The sequence below is a fragment of the Leucoraja erinacea genome, chromosome 5 (genome assembly GCF_028641065.1).
Source record: "Leucoraja erinacea ecotype New England chromosome 5, Leri_hhj_1, whole genome shotgun sequence".
NCBI lineage: Eukaryota > Metazoa > Chordata > Chondrichthyes > Rajiformes > Rajidae > Leucoraja > Leucoraja erinaceus.
In genome coordinates, this window is record NC_073381.1 from 77,903,854 (window position 1) to 77,924,038 (window position 20,185).

General features: G+C 42.4%; 1 protein-coding gene across 5 annotated transcripts in view; it reads right to left on the minus strand.

Annotated features, from left to right (window-relative positions):
- Nucleotides 1-4,435: 4,435 nt before the first annotated feature.
- ankrd6b (ankyrin repeat domain 6b) overlaps nt 4,436-20,185 on the minus strand; it is a 114,916-nt gene continuing 99,166 nt past the window's right edge. For all 5 annotated transcript variants that reach the window (XM_055636030.1, XM_055636028.1, XM_055636026.1 and 2 more), the window contains 6 exons: nt 18,513-18,647; nt 16,429-16,617; nt 14,394-14,546; nt 10,903-11,016; nt 6,659-6,986; nt 4,436-5,086 (listed from right to left, as the gene is read on the minus strand). In XM_055636030.1, the coding sequence (XP_055492005.1) occupies nt 4,554-5,086; nt 6,659-6,986; nt 10,903-11,016; nt 14,394-14,546; nt 16,429-16,617; nt 18,513-18,647 (1,452 nt within the window). In that variant the 3' untranslated portion in view covers nt 4,436-4,553. The remainder of the gene's footprint in view (nt 5,087-6,658; nt 6,987-10,902; nt 11,017-14,393; nt 14,547-16,428; nt 16,618-18,512; nt 18,648-20,185) is intronic.

Consider the following 20,185-nt stretch of genomic DNA (forward strand, 5'->3'; position numbering starts at 1 on the left):
TGTGGCATGAATTTATAAAACTTATCAATTTCATTTTCTAAGTAGCTTTTTTTTTCCTTTTAACAGTTTTCTGTGGAAATTTGTGAATGTCCATTCACCGAATCCAGAGGTAACAGGTTTTTCAAATGCCTTGTAAAAATTGTGAGATTCTACCTGAAAACAGAATCTTAATAAAAAGCTGCTGGAACATTTGGCTTATAATGTATTGATCTAAACCAAAATAATTCAAGACTGTAATTTACATAACTCCAGTAATCAGTCAAGATTACAAATTATCCATTATTTAATATCATGTCACATGTTCTATAAGGTGTAAATAGATCTTGTGATCTGAAAAAAATGCAAACTGTTTAAAGTGGTAATTATAATGAACTGTACCAGTTAAGCCATTTGTTTTCATCATTTGTGTTGGTCTTGGGCAAAGCATCATCAACATATTACCAAATAGTGTTGCAAATCTTTATTGCTACATAAACTATTATATGTATTGCTTACTTTAAAATGTACTTATTGAATAATTATTGGCAGAATATTCGATCCTGCACATTTTCTTCTTTTTATTCCTTTTCATCATCTGTACGTGACTGGTAAAGCCAGTATATCTTAATCCCCCTTGATTAACTGGCAGTAGGCTGCCTTGTTCAATGATCCCAGTCCTTTAATGGTGTTGATTGAGAGTTTAAGGATTTAGACCCACAGTTGTAAAGAACCGGTGATCTACTTCCAAGGCAAAATGCTGTGCAATTTGGAGGTGACCCTGCAGGCTGAGATGTTTCATACATTTGCAGCCAAAGTCCGTGGTTGTTAAATTCACACCTTTGTAGACTGCACTGGAGAGTACACTGGGTAAGTGTAGCCAATGATGGAAGGGATGAATGCTTAGGTGTTATAATGCAGGCTGTTCAGTCACAAATGGCGTAAAGCTTATTGAAAATTGTTCGAATGGTGTGGATCCAGGCAATTGGAGAGTATTCCACCATGGTCTACCGTGCATTAGTGAAATGTTTGATGACTAGTGATGAATTATTTCTCACAGAATACCCAACCTCCGAGCTGATTCTGTGATCATGTGGCTTGTCTGGTTGATTTCTGATCCAGTGTGACCCACCTTCCACATCCAGGCTACTGAGGACCCAGCAATGTTAATGCCACTGAATATCCACAGGATGGTTAACTGGATAGATATTGCCATTATCTGGCACAAATAAAATTTGCCACTAATCAGTGTCTGAATTTAATCTAGGTCTTGCTGCACACAGGTGTGCACTGCTTCATTTGCTGGGAAGTTGTGAGTGGAATTAAATGTGGTCATATCAACACACCCGCTCTGATGTTGTAATGGAAGGGTGAGTCAACTGATGATGGCTGGGCCTTGGACACTGCCCTGAAGATATCCTACACAGATGTCCTGAGGCTGGGGTGATTGATTCCAACATTCACAACCATCTTACTTTGTATCAAGCTTTTTCAGGATGCTTCAATTCCACACCTAGTCAAATGCTACCCTCTCAGCAAGGGTTGGCTTCTCACCTCAGTTCTGGAATTTCCCTCTTTGGTCCATATTTGAAACCAGGCTGAGATTTGCCAACCTGGCCAGTGGTGAGTATCTGCTCCTGGATAGTATTGTTGGCTTCCAACATTTTGCTAATGATTAAGAGTAAACTGGGCCAGATTGGATTTGTGTGCATGTGGATTTAACGGGGCAATGTCCTATGTTGTTGGATAGATGCTGACTGAGTTTTGTTTTGGTGGGGACCACAGAAGTAAGCCAGGCTGAATCATCTATTTAGCACTTCTAGCTGAAGAGGGTTGTGAATGCTTCAGCTGTTTGTTACCACTCATGCTGGAACCTGCCATCTTTGAGGTGGGGGAGCATCGTCGAGCTGCCCCTTCTTACTGGCTGTGTAATTGTCCATCACCATTTATAACTAGATATGATAGGGACATAGCATTGAATGTGATGCTCCCAAATCTGCATATTTCTCTTGTTGGCTATTAAGTGGTGCTAACCTTTGAAACAAATGTTCATATATTAACAATATTTGTTTGCTACAACAACTACATAGTTGCTTCTGTTAGTTTACCCATTCTGCCTTGTTTCTGTCACCAGGATATTCCAGTTCCATTCAAGCTTACTGTGGCCATATCAAACCCATCCACTATGGGTACCCTATGCAAACACTCCTACCCTGTGGAGCCTCCTTCCTGGTTCTGTCATTGTCAATCTTTGGATTGTAAACTTCCCCCATTTATGATTCCCCAAATCCACTATCGACACCAGGTTTCCTACATAAAGAACAGTGCTCATGAAGCAAAATCCAGTCCTGCCCTTATCATTCCGTAACACTGGGAGAGTTGTGGAGCTCACAAGCTTCCTCTGGTCCATTCATATTTGCATAGCAATTTTTCCATTTACAGCAGTAAAACACACTGTCCTAAAGTTTCTGGAAGGTGAACTAGTAAATGGTAAGTTAACACAAATCCACATACAAAACATTCTTCACATTACCTTCTTGCCTTTTAAATCGTCACAAATGCATTCAGCGGCTATCTATTAATCCTGGCTTCTCTATTATACATGGACATAAATATACATTATATAAAAGTCATATGAACTGTTTCTTTTCTTGGCTCCCGTTAATTTACAAAAAGCTGGAGTAACTCACCGGGACCTGAAACGTCACCCATTTCTTCTCTCCAGATTTGCTGCCTGTCCCGCTGAGTTAGTTACTCCAGCTTTTTGCGTCTACCTTCGATTTAAACCAGCAGCTGCAGTTCTTTCCTACTTAATTTAGTTTAGAGATACAGCATGGAAACAGGCCTTTTGGCCCACCGAGACCATGCCGACCAGTGATCCCCACATATTAACTATCCTACACACACTAGGAACAATTTACACATACACCAAGCCATTTTATCTACATACCTTTACCTCTTTGGAATGTAGGAGGAAACCAAAGATTTTGGAGAAAACGCACGCAGGTTACGGGGAGAAGGATTAAAATAATGTTCCTTTCTTGGTGAGAGTTTATGCTTCTGGTTATTATACTTCAAACTTTGTTGAAAAGGATAAAATACATTCTGTCGCATGGGATAGTTATATCCCTATTACTAAGGATGCTAAAATTCACGGCAAAATTCATGTGTAATAGATTTTACAAAGTATAAAATATTCTCTAATTTTACTACTCCCAGTTTGATATATTGAAAATTACTGTAGCTTGTGTTTATATTTTTGCTCATTGTGACCAAAAAACGAAATTTCCAATAATCCAATTGTTCCTGATTGTTGGGCATCTGGTAAACTAATTAATTTAATCAAGGCAGGAGTCCAGAGTGTTTATACGTTTTCTGTTCCCTTAAAATACACCTCGTTCACCGGAAAATGTATTATACTATGGTGCAGAATGGATAAAAAGTGAGGTAAAAGTGGAAAAGAGAAAGAAAATGCTTGAAAAACTCAGAAGGTGTCGTACCCTTTAGAAAGGAGATGAGGGGGAATTTATTTAGCCAGAGAGTGGTGAATCTGTGGAATTCATTGCCATGGTCGTCTGTGGAAGCCAAGTCTTTGAGTATTTTTAATGTGGAGATAGATTGTTTCTTGATTAGTTAGGATGCCAAATATTACTGGGAGAAGGCAGGAGAATGGGGTTGAGAGAGAAAGATAGATCAGACATGATTGAATGGCAGATTTGATGGGTTGAATGACCCATTCTGCTCCAATGACTTATGAGCATCTGTGGAAAGAAAATAAAAGTTTGGTCGGGTAAGGAAGGATGGCAATGAGCAGACTTTCTCTGATATGATGCGACAATTATAATCGAGTTAAATGGCTTTGTGTAATAAAAGACACAAAGTGGTGCAGTAACTTGGCAGGCCAGGCAGCATCTCTTGAGAATATGGATAGGTGATATTGTGAGTCAAAATCTCTCACTGCTGCCCCTCTGAAACCTCTCACTACAACCTTTGGTCTGTGTAATGGTGTGTAGTCTGACTATACAAAAGAAAGGATGGCAGCAAAAATGACCAGTTCTCAAAACAAATAGAAATAGCAAGTTTAGATAACTAAGCTGGAGTGTTTGGTTATTGATATGAGTAACATCCAATAGTTTGGCGCCAACTAAGTCCCAAGAGGCAGGATTATTGACATTTTCCTGTGGTCCTTGTGATGTAGAGTATGATTTCCAATGTTTAATTTCCGATTGGAACGTGATAATATGAATAGCTGGCATAATACATACCAATGGTAACAATTCACTAATGTGCTCTATTCAGAGCCTTCAATCTTTCAAAGATGACTTGATTTTGTGCATCATTTGAACACAATGAAAACTTAACGTTTCAATATGTTACAGGGAGGCCCTGATATAGGGTAGTGGAGTGTTACATCAAAGCCAGGTTTAATCTGTGAGATACAGTCCAACAAAACTAATGAAACCATGCATTATTTAACGCAAGCATTGAACAGTGAAAATCCACTTAATTGTATTAAAAAGATGGAATGTTGGTGATATGTTTCCTCGAAAGCAAGATATGTCTTTCACTGGTGACTGCTAGCTATCTTTTTGCATTTTAGTCCTCAGTTTCTGGAGTTCCTCTTCCAAACTTTTAATTTGTTCCATCAAAGCAACTTTATCCAGAGTCGCTTTCTGATCAGCTTGATATCTTGCCTCCTCAATCTTCCTTTCGTACCACTTTTCCATCTGTGTGGAAACTGCCTCAAAAAAATACTGTGTGATTTCAAGTACTGGTGAGCTGTCCTTGCTGTGTGTAGTTGGTTGGGCAGCAGCAACCTGGGTGCTGCTCTGCTTTTGCCTGTGCTTTACACTCAGAGATTTTTTGGTCTGGGTGCTTTTGTTCTGATTGTGCCATCCTCGAGGTTGGCCACTTACTGCTTGATCCCTGAAAATTGCATTTTCATGAGAAGTGTGAAACTTGACATGCCCAGATTTGGGCAAAGCCGGCTCCAAAGGTGGAAACTCGTGATTTATTTTAGCAGCTCTTTCCTTTGGTCGAACTGCTGGAGACGTTGCCCGAGGCATATTTGGGGAGGAACTGGAAGCTGTCACAGTCTGCTGTGTTGCTCCTGTAGAAATAAAGTTACAGGTCACATTCAACCCATTGTATTCAGATATGAAAAAAGTGTTAGGTTTAATTTAGAGATTCAGCGCGGAAACAAGCTCATTGGCCCACCGATCCCAGCCACACTAGGGACAATTTACACATATATCAAGCCAATTAACCTACAAACCTATACGTCTTTGGAGTGTGAGAGGAAACCAAAGATCTCGGAGAAAACCTACGCGGTCACGGGGAGAACGTACAAACTCAATACTGACAGCACCCGTAGTCGGGATCGAGCCCGGGTCTCCAGCGCTGTAAGACAACCGCTGTGCCACCGTGCGTTTAATTGCAGGTCCAAAGTAATTCATAAAATATTAGTGTTCAAAATTAGTTTCATTGATATGTGAAACTATGCATATTTGCTGAGGATTGTGTTATCTGTTTGCTCAGTGTTGCTTAAGATATTGACAATTCTTGATCTTGAATTGTCAACAGCAATAGGTTAAAATCTAATTACTGACAATCCCTTCCCACAGTTACAAAGTTTCTCAGGGAGTTTCTGTTCACATGAGGAATATACTCAAAACAAAGTGATCTTCAATATTCCTTTACAAAAAAGTCCTCCTTTCAATCTAATGTTAAAAACGATAATATTTTGATTTAAATCATTAATTATAGAGGAACACTAATAGGTTCAACAGTTGGTCTTTCATGGGCTACGCATGTGACCCAGTGCCTGCAAAAGGGGCAGAGACTGGATCCATTCAGAAACACTTCTTCATCCAATGGATGATGTGGTGCATTATAGAGTCCGACAGAAATTCTTCCAGACATGTTTTTGAGGTTAAGGGACATGTTTTTGAGGTTAAGGTTACTTAAGAGATTTGATGCACCTAAGACGCTTCAGAAGGGATCAGAAACCTTCCATTATGGATACCAAAAAGAATCAAGAGGTCTAAATGTGTAACCATGTGGCTTTATAGATGGTACTCCAATGTACTGTAAATCTCTTCTGCACCATCACACATGCTATGACATCCTTCCTTTCTTCTTCATCACAAAAAAAACACCTGTCAAAACTTTCTTTGCTTCCTGTCGCTGAGCCAATATCAGATCCAGTTTGCCACTCACCTTTGGATCCATTGACTTTTATCTTTTGATCATCTGCCAAATGGGACCTTTACAAAGACCTGTGTAGGCTGCATCAAACATGATAGCCTCAGCCCCCTCCTGGTTACCCTCTCAAAAAAATCAGTGAGGTTAGTCATTGCTTTCCTATAGCAAATCCACTCTGCCCATCCCTATTAATCACTGTCTTTCTAAATGAAGGTTGCTACTGTCCCTTAGAAAGGATTCCAATAATTTACCCAGCAACAGCAGCAACCAGCTGGCTTGTAATTATTTAGTTTATCCCTCTCTACCTTCTCAAACAAGGGTGCAATGTTATCAGTTCTCCAATCCTCTGACACAACCATGATACTCAAAGAAAGAAGATTGACAAATTGCAGTGGGACACATTTCATCTCGACTTGGTACATTACGCTTTCTTTTGAACTACTCTTTGTGTACTGGGGTTTGGGCTGTAACTTTGTACCTGATGGTATATCATGTTGAATGAGAAAGTACTGTCTGCCTGATGCCTCGTCGGTGGATTGGAGTGTTGCACCTCCCGTTTCTTCTGCAGAGCCACCATGCAGAGTAACGCAGGGCTGTTGTGATTCTTCTCCGGGTTGATGTTTGACAGGATACGACTGGAAATGCCCACAATCCCTGTCGGTTTGGATGGTATCCGTGCTACAAGGCTCTGTCACGTTCTCACCATCAGGCGTTGCAGATTTGGACCTCGGTTCTCCTGACAACTTGAGCTCAAGATTTTGGAGCTTGGACGAGCACCAAGATTTCACATCATCCACCATTACTGCCTATAGAGAGGTATAATTAAGCCAAGTGTTGGTACTTATAGGTTAACGTAAAATTAAGTTTCATTTGTTCATCTTTAAAAAGACAATTAATTGCATGTCATAAATTGAGATTGGTCCAGAACTCCTTAGTAGTTGTGAGTCATCTATGCTCACTGTTCACCTACCTGTTCAACTCATATTATGCAGATGTCCCAATAACAATGTAAATTGGCAAGACACTGCAATGTGCAGAAGACGTAAATCCAATTACCTGGAAGGACCAGACCAGACCCCTCTCGTTATATTGCTATAATGAGCAGGTTTATACTCCATTTAAAATCTCAAAAAAACATTTCAGACATTCAGATGACGTATTTCCTAGAACACAAGTAAATCCGTGCTCTACTCTCCCGGTGAATCCATGAAAAGTGACAGAAATAACCAGTAAATCCTTAGTGGCTGCCTGTCAGCAAATTCCGTATATTCTTGTATGCATGGTACTTTTAAACTGATTCTTATGAGGGAGAAATACCAGTAGTATCATACTGAATCAATTGCCTAGGATTATTCAGGAAAATCCTAGGCAACCATCAATGTACACATTAGTTAAAAATAACAGATCTACACTATTCCGATTAAATCTTTTCATTCACCTTCAATCCATGTGCTCTAGTTCTTGATTCCCCTACCTCGGGAGAAAGACTGCGCATCTACCCAATCTATTCACCTCGTGCTTTTATACACCTCTATAAGATCGTCCCTCAACCTTTAGCTCAGTCCCTAGAGTTGTGGCAACACCCTCAAGAGTCTACTCTGCACTCTTTCCAGTTTAATGGCATCTTACCCATAGCATGGTGACCAAAACTGAATACAATTTCCAAGTGCAGCCTCACCAAAGTATTGTACAACAGTAACATAACAACCCAACTTCGATACTCAATCCCCTGATAAATGAAAGCCAGCACGCCAAAGGCCTTCTTAACCCTATCTACACAATGACACTTCAGTGAAATATGGTGAAGGCAGATGGAGGCCTTAGATGAGCTGTTGAAATGTTACTGCATAGGAGCTATGGGGAGAGCATTGGAAAATTGGGTTAGCTTAGATAAATACTTGATGGCCATCACAGACATGGATGATTTGGGACGTTGGAAGGAAATGGAAGCCGTATGTCTCCAAATATTAAATGAAATGTGGTAGACACAAAATGATGGAGTAACTCAGCGGGAAAGGCAGAATCTCTGGAGAGAAGGAATGGATGACGTTTCGGGTCAAGACCCTTCTTCAGACGGCGTTTAAATAAAATGGGGTGTTTACAGAACATGACAAGATAAAACTGGGGTAATGCTTATAATTTAAAAGGGATATAAGATCCTGGAAAATTCAAGAGATTTTTCAGTAATGTGGAACAGCAAATGGCTTGAGAGTAGGAAACCGAGGGTGGCAGTAGAGAGGTGTTTTTCAGCCTGGAGGCCTTTGACTAGCGGTGTGTCGCAAGGAACCGTGGTTGATTATTTATATTAACGGGTTGGATGTGAATGTGCGTAACATGAATGGTAAGTTGGCAGATTATACTAAAATTGGTGGTACAGTGAACAGCGAAGGTTAGCTACAATTACAGTGAGATCTTGATGAACGGGATATTGGGATGCATCACAGCTTGGTTTGGGAACAGCTCCATCCAATACCGCAAGAAATTGAAGCAAATTGTGAACACAGCCCAGACCGTCACACAAACCAACATCCCTTCCATTTACTCCATTTATACCTCACGCTGCCTCAGCAATGCCAGCCTCATAATGCAGGATATGTTGCACCCTGGCCACTCCCTCTTCTCCCATCAAGCAAAAGGTATAGAAGTGTGAAAACACACACCTCCAGATTCAGGGACAGTTTCTGCCCAGCTGTTATCAGGCAACTGGACCATCTGATCAACAACAAGAGAGCAGTCCTGACCTTCCATCTACCTCATTGGAGATGCTCGGACTATCTTTGATCAGACTTTACTGACTTTATCTTGCACTAAACGTTATTGACTTTATTCCCTTTATCATGTATCTGTACACTGGATAGCTCGATTGTAATCATGTATTGTCTTTCCGCCTACTGATTAGCACGCAGCAAAAGCTGTTCACTCGGTACACATGACAATAAACTAAACTGGGAAGAGACATGACAGATGCCATTTAACGTAAATCGATTAAGTCGATTTATTGCATTTTGGTAAATTCAACCAGGTTCAACGCATAAAAAAATGGTGTGGGGGTGGGCGGGGGGGGGGGGGGGGGGGGGGGGTGTTGTGGAACAAAGCGATCCAGGTGTAGGCGTATAGTTCTTTGAATGTGGAGACACAGGTAAACATCAGCCAACATGTGACTGATGTTACAGCTGTACAAGACATTGGTGCACATGTAGAGTATTATGTACACCTGATTGCTCTGATATACAGAGGACAAAATTTAACTGGAAAGGGTGCAAAAAAAGATTTACAAGGATGTACGGTTCGAGTGATACGGAGAGGATGGAGAGGTTGGGACTATTTATTTCCCTGGATGGTAGGAGGCTGTGGGGTGCCCTCTGATATTTCTCAAGGCATGAGAGACATGGGTATGCTGCACAGACACTGTCTTTTGGGCAGCGGAGGCGCGATTGTAACTGGTGTAGGTTTAATGTGAGAGGAGAAAGATTTAAAAGAGACCCGAGGGCCAACTTCCTCCACAGAGAAGATGAGAATGCATTGGAACGAGCTGCCAGAGGAAGTGGTAGAGGATGTACAATTATGACATTTTAAAGACATTTGGATAGGAAAGGTTTGGGGCGGTATATGAATCAAGTGCAGGCTGATGGGACGAGCTTGGTTAGACAACTTGGACAGCATGGACATGTTAGGCTGAAGGGTCTGTTTCCTTGTTATTCAGCACTAGGATTTCATAAGGTCCTGTATGGAAAAGGTTGCCCTTCTCAGATCCCCTCTCATCTTAGGTCTCTTGTTTTGGATTGCCCTACTCTAGGAAAATGATTGTGACTATCCACTGTGTCTATGCCTCTCATGATATATCTCTTATTAGGTCACCCCTCGGGTTCCTTCACTCCAGCCCAGGTCCTTGAGTTTCTGGGCAAAGTGCACTGCAGCGATAGGAATAGTGAACAACAGGTGCTGTTTCCTCTCTCTGATGAACAGCCATGTGAAGTGGCTGAGTAGGTAGGTTGTGGAATGTCTCTAGCATGTCATTGTGAATGGAGATTATAGCAAAGTTCCTTATACTGAATGCAGAATGTGAGTGCCCACTGGGTTGTGGGAGCTCAGAGCTCAGTCTGTAGACCGGTCTGAAGAAGGGTCTCGATCCGAAATGTCACTACCTGTATTCCTTTTCTCCTGAGTTGCTACCTGACCCGCTGAGTTGCTCCCAGCATTTTGTGTCTATCTTCGTATGCAGCCCCTAATGGATTTTATTAGATCAGTGGACCCTGATGTATTTTAGCAAAATTTCAATAAGCCAGTTTTCTACATATGTACCCAACACCTGCAGCTCATAGTTAAAAATCTTAGTTAAAGGCACTGATTGCTTATATTTCTTTATCTGGGGTCACAATTAGTACGGGTGATTAGTGATGTCAGGGGTTATGGGGAGAAGGTAGGAGGATGGGGTTAAAAGGGAAAGATAGATCAGCCATGATTGAATGGCAGAGTAGACTTGACGGGCCGAATGGTCCAATTCCGCTCCTATCACCTATGATCTTATGAAATACAGATTTTACTATTTCTGAGAAATGTCGCCCCTTACATCGTGGAGAAAAATAAAACTGGGAATCTCATTGTTGGATTTAAAGTGCGCAGTCACACAGAGTATTATCCTGCACCACAAGTCAGGTACAAGCAGATAAGACTGTTTTCCAATTTTAGGATGTGTTGTTGATGACGGGGACACATGTCTACCTGGTGTTTGTCTCCCTCGAGTCGCTCCAGCACCGCACGTTGGTCAATCCGGTGCAGGCATTCCGTCCGCTCGGCTGAAATCCGTTCGGATGTTAACTTCTCCAAAACTCTGATCTGAGGTTGAAATGTAAACCATGCAGTCAAGCTTCCATACACAAAATAACATAATGCTATATTCTACTGATGAATGATTTCAGGAATAATGCAGTAAAATATTTTTTGCTATCAACTGTAATTATCTAGCAGGTTAACAGCCCAGACCATCACACAAACCAACCCCCCTTCCATTGACTTCATTTACACCTCCCGCTGCCTCGGCAAGGCCAGCATTATAACCAAGGATGAGTTGCACCCTGGCCACTCCTCCCCTCTCCCATCGGGCAAAAGGTATAGAAGTGTGAAAACGCACATCTCCAGATTCAGGAACAGTTTCTTTCCAACTGTTATCAGGCAACTGAATCATCCTACTGCAACTAGACAACAGACCTGAACCACTGTCTACCTCATTGGGGACCCTTGGACTATCTTTGATCAGACTTTACTGGCTTCACCTTGCACTAAATGTTATTCCCTTATCATATATCTGGACACTGTGAATGGTTTGATTGTAATCATGTATTGTCTTGCCACTGACTGGTTAGCATGCAACAAAAGCACAAAACAATCACTGTACCTTGCTACAAGTGAAAACAAACTGAAACTGAGCAAAACTAATGTGATACTGCTGCTGCAAGTAAGAATTTCATTGTTCTGCTTCGGTGCATATAACAATAAAACCACTATTGCACTGACAACTCAATGAAACCCTAGTAATGGAACCAATATATAATTGACAAGAAGGTGCAGTTAGAAGATTCAGCACATTAATTCACAGATTGCCTCTAGACAAATATTAGATCCATATACATTTATCAGACATCAAATTAAAGCTTTAAGGAAAAGAAGGAAATTAAAGAAGCATTTTCTTCCTTGCAGGGTAGAGTAAACAGTCTGGACTGACAGAAGTAAGATGGTGAAAATGCTGTAATGAATCCCAATGTTATTCCATTGCATTAAAAACCAATAGGGCTAAAGAAACAAAAACTCTATCACAACACAGAGTTTCAAGAGTTGAATTACTAAATTTAATCATTGTGATTTGAATAATATTCTTTCAGATACTTTGTGGGCTGCAGGTGCTATTCGGGATATTCTGTTCCGTTTCTCTGTGGATATGATAGGCGTGTGCATGGAGTAGCGGGTACAGGCAGTGATAATAAATAGCATATACCATGAGCAGAATAGGTGCAGTGCAGGCACTTTGCTCTGGCTTTTATTTGACCTATTTGAGATTAATATCAGTGACCCATCCAATCAGTTTAGTTATGTGAAAGACAGCAGCTACATATACATTGTCTGCATTATAGAATTCATATCCTCTGCTATTTGCAAGTGCAATCCAGTGAAGGAATATTTCTTCACCAGATACCGTATTTCCCGGCAATGAAGACGCACCTTCGTCGAAGACACACCACCCATTTTGAGTTACTAAATTTTGAAAAAAGGCTGGCGGGACATATAATTTCTCATGCTCAAAAAATTAAAAAAAATAAAGTAACAATTCAATTTGCCCAAGGCTTCCAAATCTCCTCCATTCTGAATGACTGAATGGATGGGGGGTGGAGGGTAATGGCAGGTGGAGAGATGGTGGGAAAAACGGGTGCACACCGGGACAAGTTGAATCAGTTGTGATCTTATTGAATGACAATACTAGTTCAAGGGACCAATTGAGATTACTTGCGCTGACACAGGAGTAAGTTCCACCGCCCGCTGTCCTGTTATCCATCACCCGCTGACACGCTCCGCTCTATGATCTTTGCTCTTGAGCTGGTCCCTTCACTGTCTGGTCTCCGAGCCAGGTCAAAAATAGGGATAACGAGAATTTCAAAACTAATACCAACTGCTTTTGTGCGCGTCTGTTGACAAGGCAGCAGCATTCTTATTCTCTCTGTTATTTTCACTTGACCGACAACCGCCACATACCTCCAAAGCAGGTCCCCATGCAAATTTACATTGAAACATACGGACTGGGCAGTGAATGCCATGCAGTGTCACCCAGCGCAACAAGTGAGGCCATGTCCTGCTCCAGGCAGCAGTCGGAATTTAAGGATTTGCGGGAAGCAGCTGACATGAGTGAGGCCGGCTAGCGGCAGGAGAGAGGTTCAGATGGAGAACACTGCCAGAGGTGAGCGGGCAACTGAGGCCAGTTGTCCATGATGTCTGGATCCCAATGCTCAGCGCTTCGTGTTTCGGAGTTGGCTAATGTTATTGATTTGTAATTAGTTGACAAAGCCTTCATTTATTAATTCGGAATATCCAGGGGGATGGGATAAATGTGATATTAAAATGATATGCAAGGTGTCAGGCTGTCTGTCACAACATACAGCCCCTATAACCCATTATTTCCTTGTGAAGCCTGGGATTAGCTGCAGTTCCCAGGTCGCCTGCGACCCCTGGGTCTAGCTGCAGTTACGCTGTCCAGTCCCGACTGCCGCTCGCAGCCACCCGAGCTACTAAAGTGAGTTGCAGGCATGAACCCCAACCCCCTACTTCTCAACGCTCCTGCCCTCCCCGCAACTTTACACCTGGCTGCCCAGCCGTGCTGACTCGGGCCAGACTCCCCACACGCTGTGGAAGGAACTCTCCCCCCGCAGTGCTGTCCTTTTACAGCCACTGAGGAATAGCCAAGCCCATCTTTCTTGGCTAACAATCTAACCTTCGGCCCTCAAGACGCAGATAAATTTTCGGGCCTTATTTTAGGGTAAAAAATAGCATCTTCATTGCCAGAAAATACAGTAATCAGAGTTTAGTTTAGTGATATAGCGTGGAAACAGGCCCTTCAGCTCACCGAGTCCATGCTGACCAACAATCACACGTCCACTAGTTCTATGTTATCAAAGTTTTGCAATCACAGGTTTGTAAGTTAATTGGCTTCAGTAAAATTGTAAATTGTCCCTGGTGTGTCGGATAGTGCTAGTGTACTCGGTGATCGCTGGTTAGCGCAGACTCGATGGGCCAAAGGGCCTGTTACCCCGCTGTATCCCTCAAGACTAAAGTCATTCAGCAGTCACAGGAAAAGAACATTGAACAGGCAAATTAGAATAAAAACTGAACAAAGTAATTTTCTTGAACTGGGTGGGTTTCGTCATTGGACCTTAATCTTTTCCGTTTTTATAAATAATATCCCCAGTGGCAAAATAAAACATACGCTAAACCTCATACACGAGTTCTACCTCTGCTACAGTTGCTGGGAATCCAAGCAGTACATGTTAAATCTGAAGCTGGAGCCATATTACACGGGTGATGAATCACAGATTGCCATGGGGCTGATCTTACTTCGGATAGGATTAGACATTAGTGGTTAAACCATGAAATTAGAAAAGTAATGGAAATACTTTGAGCTACAGTAACAGTCAACAAATCTGTGAACTATCTGGATGTAAAACACTTGCCTCATGTTTATTCCTTCCTTCCAGTTCCCCAAGTTTCGTATTCAATTTTCCTTGAACGATCTCAAGCTCGGCTTTTATCTCTTCTTTTGTCGCTTCGAGACGATTTTCCAATTTATTGATCAGTGGCTCACAACGACAGCCGTTTATAGGGGCCTGAACAATGATAGCAACATGGTCATCTTTTACGTAGGAAAAAAATGATGCGCAGTTCACAGGAGTGTTAACAACCGGAAAATAGTATCAAACAAAGAAGGACACATGGCAGTAAAACAGAGAGGTGTTAGGATAAGACCAAATGTTTGGTCAAGGAGGTAGATATTTAGCAGTCACCTCATACCACCAATGTCTCTGAAATAGCCTTCATTCCACATGAAGGATAAACAAACTGACATCAATGTTCTCCCCCAGGCCCATAGTCCCAATACCGGGCCCTTAATGTACTGAGGCACTATTATTTGCAAACCAGATTCCCGAAGCAGATACAATACTTGGAGCTTCATCACTATGAGAGGGAACCAGAAGGACAGAAGTAGCAATTTTCGGAAATTCGCAAACCTCCTTGAAAATGTATGACTGGACGAAATCGAAGAGGTTTCAGGGTGCCATATAGAATCTTTAATCCATTCACTGAGAGGTCATTTATTTGGGCAGCACAGTGGCACGGCGATAGAGTTGCTGCCTTACAGCACCAGGGACCCGTGTTTGATCCTAACTACGGGTGCTGTCTATACGGAGTTTGTATGTTCTCCCCATGACCTGCATGGGTTTTCTCCAGGATCTCCGGTTTTCTCCCACACTCCAAAGACATACAGGTTTGTAGGTTAATTGGCTTGGTATAAATTGTAAATTGTCCCTCATATATAGTATAGTGTTAATGTGCGGGGATCACTGGTCGGCGTGGACTCGGTGGGCCATAGGTCCTGTTTCCACCCTTGATCTCTAAACTAAACGAAACTAAACAAGAGAGCCCAGTATAAACAGTGGAGGGAACAGGCCGCCACCTCCCGACCCACCCACCCTTCCACCATCAGGTACTTTTTGCCGCACTTGCGCAAGTGTCTACAGATCTACGATACGATAAAATTTTATACATCCCCGGAGGGAGATTGGTCTGCCGACAGTCACAACACACAAGGTACACAAAAACTTGAAATTAAAAGTGAAAACATAATGAAAAAGACAAGCGGCTGTTGTCTGGCTGTCGTGTGCACAGTGCCTTCACTGGAACGAATGAACAAACAAACGAACACAGACTTATCCCGTCAGATAAACTTGGTCAAGATAGGCATGATGGTCTGCATGGATGTGGTGGGCCAAAGGGCCTGCTTATAGAGCTCTATAATTCTCCCTACTCTTAATGGACATGTGAGTGAGAATGGGTTACAGGGAAATAAATGAGGAAAGGGATTGTTGAGATTGTTCTGAGAACTCAATGGGCTGAATTGCTTCTTCCCAAACCATATGGAAATAGGAAATATTGAAATGTCTCTTTGAAAAGCAAAGAAAACTGAATACAATCAGGCAGTGCTGGTCCCACCAACTACGAAATGTAATTTGTCCTTGGAAGTGATTTTTTTTTAATACAAACTCCACACAAATAAAAACCTGTTTCACACAGATCTGGGATGTTTATCAACATACAGACGTTCTGCAAAAGTCAGCCAATAGTTATTCCATGGGCACAAATTAATATCTCGGTTCAAAGTTGTTACAAATACCTCAACAGTCGTGCCCCACATGAAACAAAACCACAAAACAAATCACATTGTTGAATCTCACGGTTTTTACCAAAGGTACTAGAGCTCCTCTAGTATCTGTGGTTTTTACTATGTTTCCAATTTTAAACAAGAACATGCACAACATCCGGAATTTGCATGACCTCTGAATATGAGCTCAAGCACTTTGTCACATTCAAGACCGGTTTACAAGGCCACCACATTGCTCCGCACCTCGGCAGATGTTGACTGGCCATCAAGTGAGTTTTCTTATCGCAATGAAACAATGGCAATCAAGCGGTACAGAATTGTGCATTTACCTGCATGATTTTGCCATCCTTGTTTCTGTACAACGTGTACAGTTGGTAGGCACGGAAATGATGAGGGAGCACGTGTTGCTGTGGATTCGGGGAACAGCAGCAGTGTTTATTTTTCCTTCTCCTGACGTGTCTATTGTCTTGTTGAGGTTGCTGCTCTATCAATGGAGGAGGGTCAGAAAGAGCAGAACCCTGCACACAAGTAACACGTTTAATAAATTCACAAGGAATAGCATCATGTTCAAACCAAAACATAGAATATGGTCAATGGGACTTTATTGTCACTGTGAAATATTTATAAAATGTACAGCACACGGTTCACCAGACTGATTCCTGGGATGTCAGGACTGTCTTATGAAGAAAGACTGGATAGACTTGGAATTTTATACTCTCTAGAATTTAGGAGACTTTGAGTGGATCTTATAGAAACTTACAAAATTCTTAAGGGGTTGGACAGGCTAGATGCAGGAAGATTGTTCCCGATGTTGGGGAAGTCCAGGACAAGGGGTCACAGCTTAAGGATAAGGGGGAAATCCTTTAAAACCGAGATGTGAAGAACTTTTTTCACACAGAGAGTGGTGAATCTCTGGAACTCTCTGCCACAGAGGGTAGTCGAGGCCAGTTCATTGGCTATATTTAAGAGGGCGTTAGATGTGGCCCTTGTGGCTAAGGGGATCAGGGGGTATGGAGAGAAGGCAGGTACGGGATACTGAGTTGGATGATCAGCCATGATCATATTGAATGGTGGTGTAGGCTCGAAGGGCCGAATGGCCTACTCCTGCATCTAATTTCTATGTTTCTATGTTTACAGCACATTCACCCTGAAATATACATTACGACGTTGTATAAATTCTAATAGAGTGATAGGAATGAAGTATTTCAGTAAAATACTTTAAGAAATAACTGCAGATGCTGGAAAAATTGAAGATAGACAAAAATGCTGGAGAAACTCAGCGGATGAGGCAACAACTATAGAGCGAAGGAATTGGTGATGTTTCGGGTCGAAACCCTTCTTCAGACTGAAGAAGGGTCTCAACCCGAAACATCACCTATCCCTTCGCTCCATAGATGCTGCCTCACCCGCTGAGTTTCTCCAGCATTTTTGTCTAACTTCAGTTAAATACTTTGTATTAGTTCTTGATTAGTAAGGGTGTCAAAGGTTACAGGGAGAATGCAGGGGAATTGGGGTTCAGAGGGAAAGATAGGTCAGGCATGATTTAATGGCGGAGTAGACTCGGTGGGACCAATGGCCTAATTCTGTTCCTATGACATGAATTTATGAACTAAAAGGTAGATTTAGTCAAGATGTCAAAAAGCAGAATTGCACGCACAGAACATCAACACGATTAGTAATCAGTGGTGAGGAATTCACCTCTGGGCTTGTGGCTCTCATAAAATGCTCAAAAAGGAATCCTACAGAACATAGAATGTGTCCAGGGAGGAACTGCAGACGCTAGTTAAACGGAAGACAGACACAAAAAGCTGGAGTAACTCAGCGGGTGAGGTAGCATCTATGGAGCGAAGGAATGGGTGATGTTTCAGGTCATGATCCTTCTTCAGACTGACAGACAGAGGAAAGGGGAAGGAGAGATAGAGACAGTACTTAGGACAAATGAATGGGAGATATGCAAAAAGCACCGATAATCAAGGAAATGTGGAGCCCACAACGGTGGTAACAAGTCACACAGACAATGGAACTCAACAGGATGACGTAAAACTAGAACAAGGAGGTGCTGCTCCTCCAATTTATGTTTGGTCTCACTGGCAATGGAGGAGGCCCAGGACAGAAAGGTCAGTGTGCCAATGGGAAGGGGATTTAAAGTGTTTGGTGACTGGGAGATCAGGTAAGCCAAGGCGGACTGAGCGGAGGCGTTCAGCTAAACGATCGCCGAATCTGTGCTTGGCCTTGGAGTGCCGTGGTCTACATGGTCCTGCAAAGGCATTTACAAGCACCAAGTTGTGTTCGTCTAGTTTCCCTTTCTCCATCAATTGGCATCCAAAGGCTGAATTCATTCAAAGCCGTTCGCTGCATGTCACTGGTCCAGTTCGTTCTGAATGAATCGTGTTCAGAAAAAGTCTGCAATTACCTTTTCCTTCTGCTTTTTCTTTCTGTCCCGCTTCCTCTTCTGTTCTGGGGTAGTCATCCTGATGAGGTCATCCCCAGTTTTTCTCTTCTGATGTCCTTGGTCACTGCTATGGATGTCATCAACTGAGACACTTCCCTGCAACATTCAAGAAGAGTGATCAGTAGGCAGTGACACTTCCAGCTCTGCATTATAGTTACCGACAACAGGTTTGATGGAAAATCAGTGGATAGAAGAATATCACACAGGAGCTGGCCCTTCAACCTAGAGAGGTGAGACCCAGGTTCAATCCTCAACTGGGTGCTGTCTCTATGGAGTTTGCATGTTCTCCCCGTGACCTGTGTGGGTTTTCCCCGGGTTCTCCGGTTTCCTCCCATATTCCAAAGACGTTCAGGTTTTTAGGTTAATTGGCTTTGGTAAAATTGTAAATAGTCCCTCGCGCGTGTAGGATAGTGTTAGTGTGTGGGGATCACTGGTCGGCATGGACTCGGTGGGCCGAAGGGCCTGTTTATGTGCTGTATCTCTAAACTAAACTAAACCCATGATGTCAATGCCAATTTAATGTAACCCCAGCAGTCTACCTAGACATGATCCATACCCCTCCTTCCTGGATCTTTATGTGTTTGGCTAAGTACCTCTTAAACGTGACTATCATGTGTGCTTCCACCAGCACCACCTGGCAGCACAATCCAGGAACCCAACACTTTCAGTGTAAAACCTTGCCTCGCATATCTATTTTAAACTTTCCCCTACCAATAGACAATAGGTGCAGGAGTAGGCCATTCGGCCCTTCGAGCCAGCAACATAATTCACTGTGATCATGGCTGATCATCCCCTTTCCTGCCTTCTCCCCATATCCTCTGACTCTGCTATCTTTAAGAGCCCTATCTAGCTGCCTCTTGAAAGCATCCAGAGAACCAGCCTCCACCGCCCTCTGAGGCAGAGAGTTCCACAGACTCACCACTCTCTGTGCGAAAAAGTGTTTCCTCGTCTCCGTTCTAAATGGCTTACCCCTTATTCCACACTCCAAAGACATGCAGGTTTGTTGGTGAATTGGCTTGGTGTAAATGCAAATTGTCCCTATTGTGTGTAGGATAGTATTAAGGTGCGGGGATCGCTGGTTGGCACGGACTCGGCCTGCTTCTGTCCTATATCTCTAAACTAAACTAAATTATACCTTCCAATAGTACTGTAAAGCTGCATCATGGTTTTCTGACTCTTATATTCAATGCCCCGACCTATGAAAGCAAGCATACCATATGCCTTCTTTGCCACATTACCTGCTTGTGTTGCCATTTGCAGGGAGTTAAGGACTTGGACTCCAAGATCCCTTTCAATGGCCAGTTAGTCTACAGATTCCATTATCTTTAATCAGACTGCAAACAATTTGTGGAGGTTGTTTTTGCAGCATCTGAGGTAGGCTGATAAAGCACTACAGTCTGCTCAGTGTGAAGTCAGAAGCTTGTGTACTGCAAGCTTGTGCAAAAGACTGCATTGTGGGCTGAAGATCACTCTCTGAATGAGGATGGCACAGTCACCTATCGCTGAAGAACAGCAGTGGAGGCTTTGGATGCTCTAGTTCTTGTGATGACATGAGGAGATTTTAATGTCTATCCATCCATTCTGCAGCAACAAGGAACTGCAGATGCTGGTTTACAAAAAAGGACACAAAATGC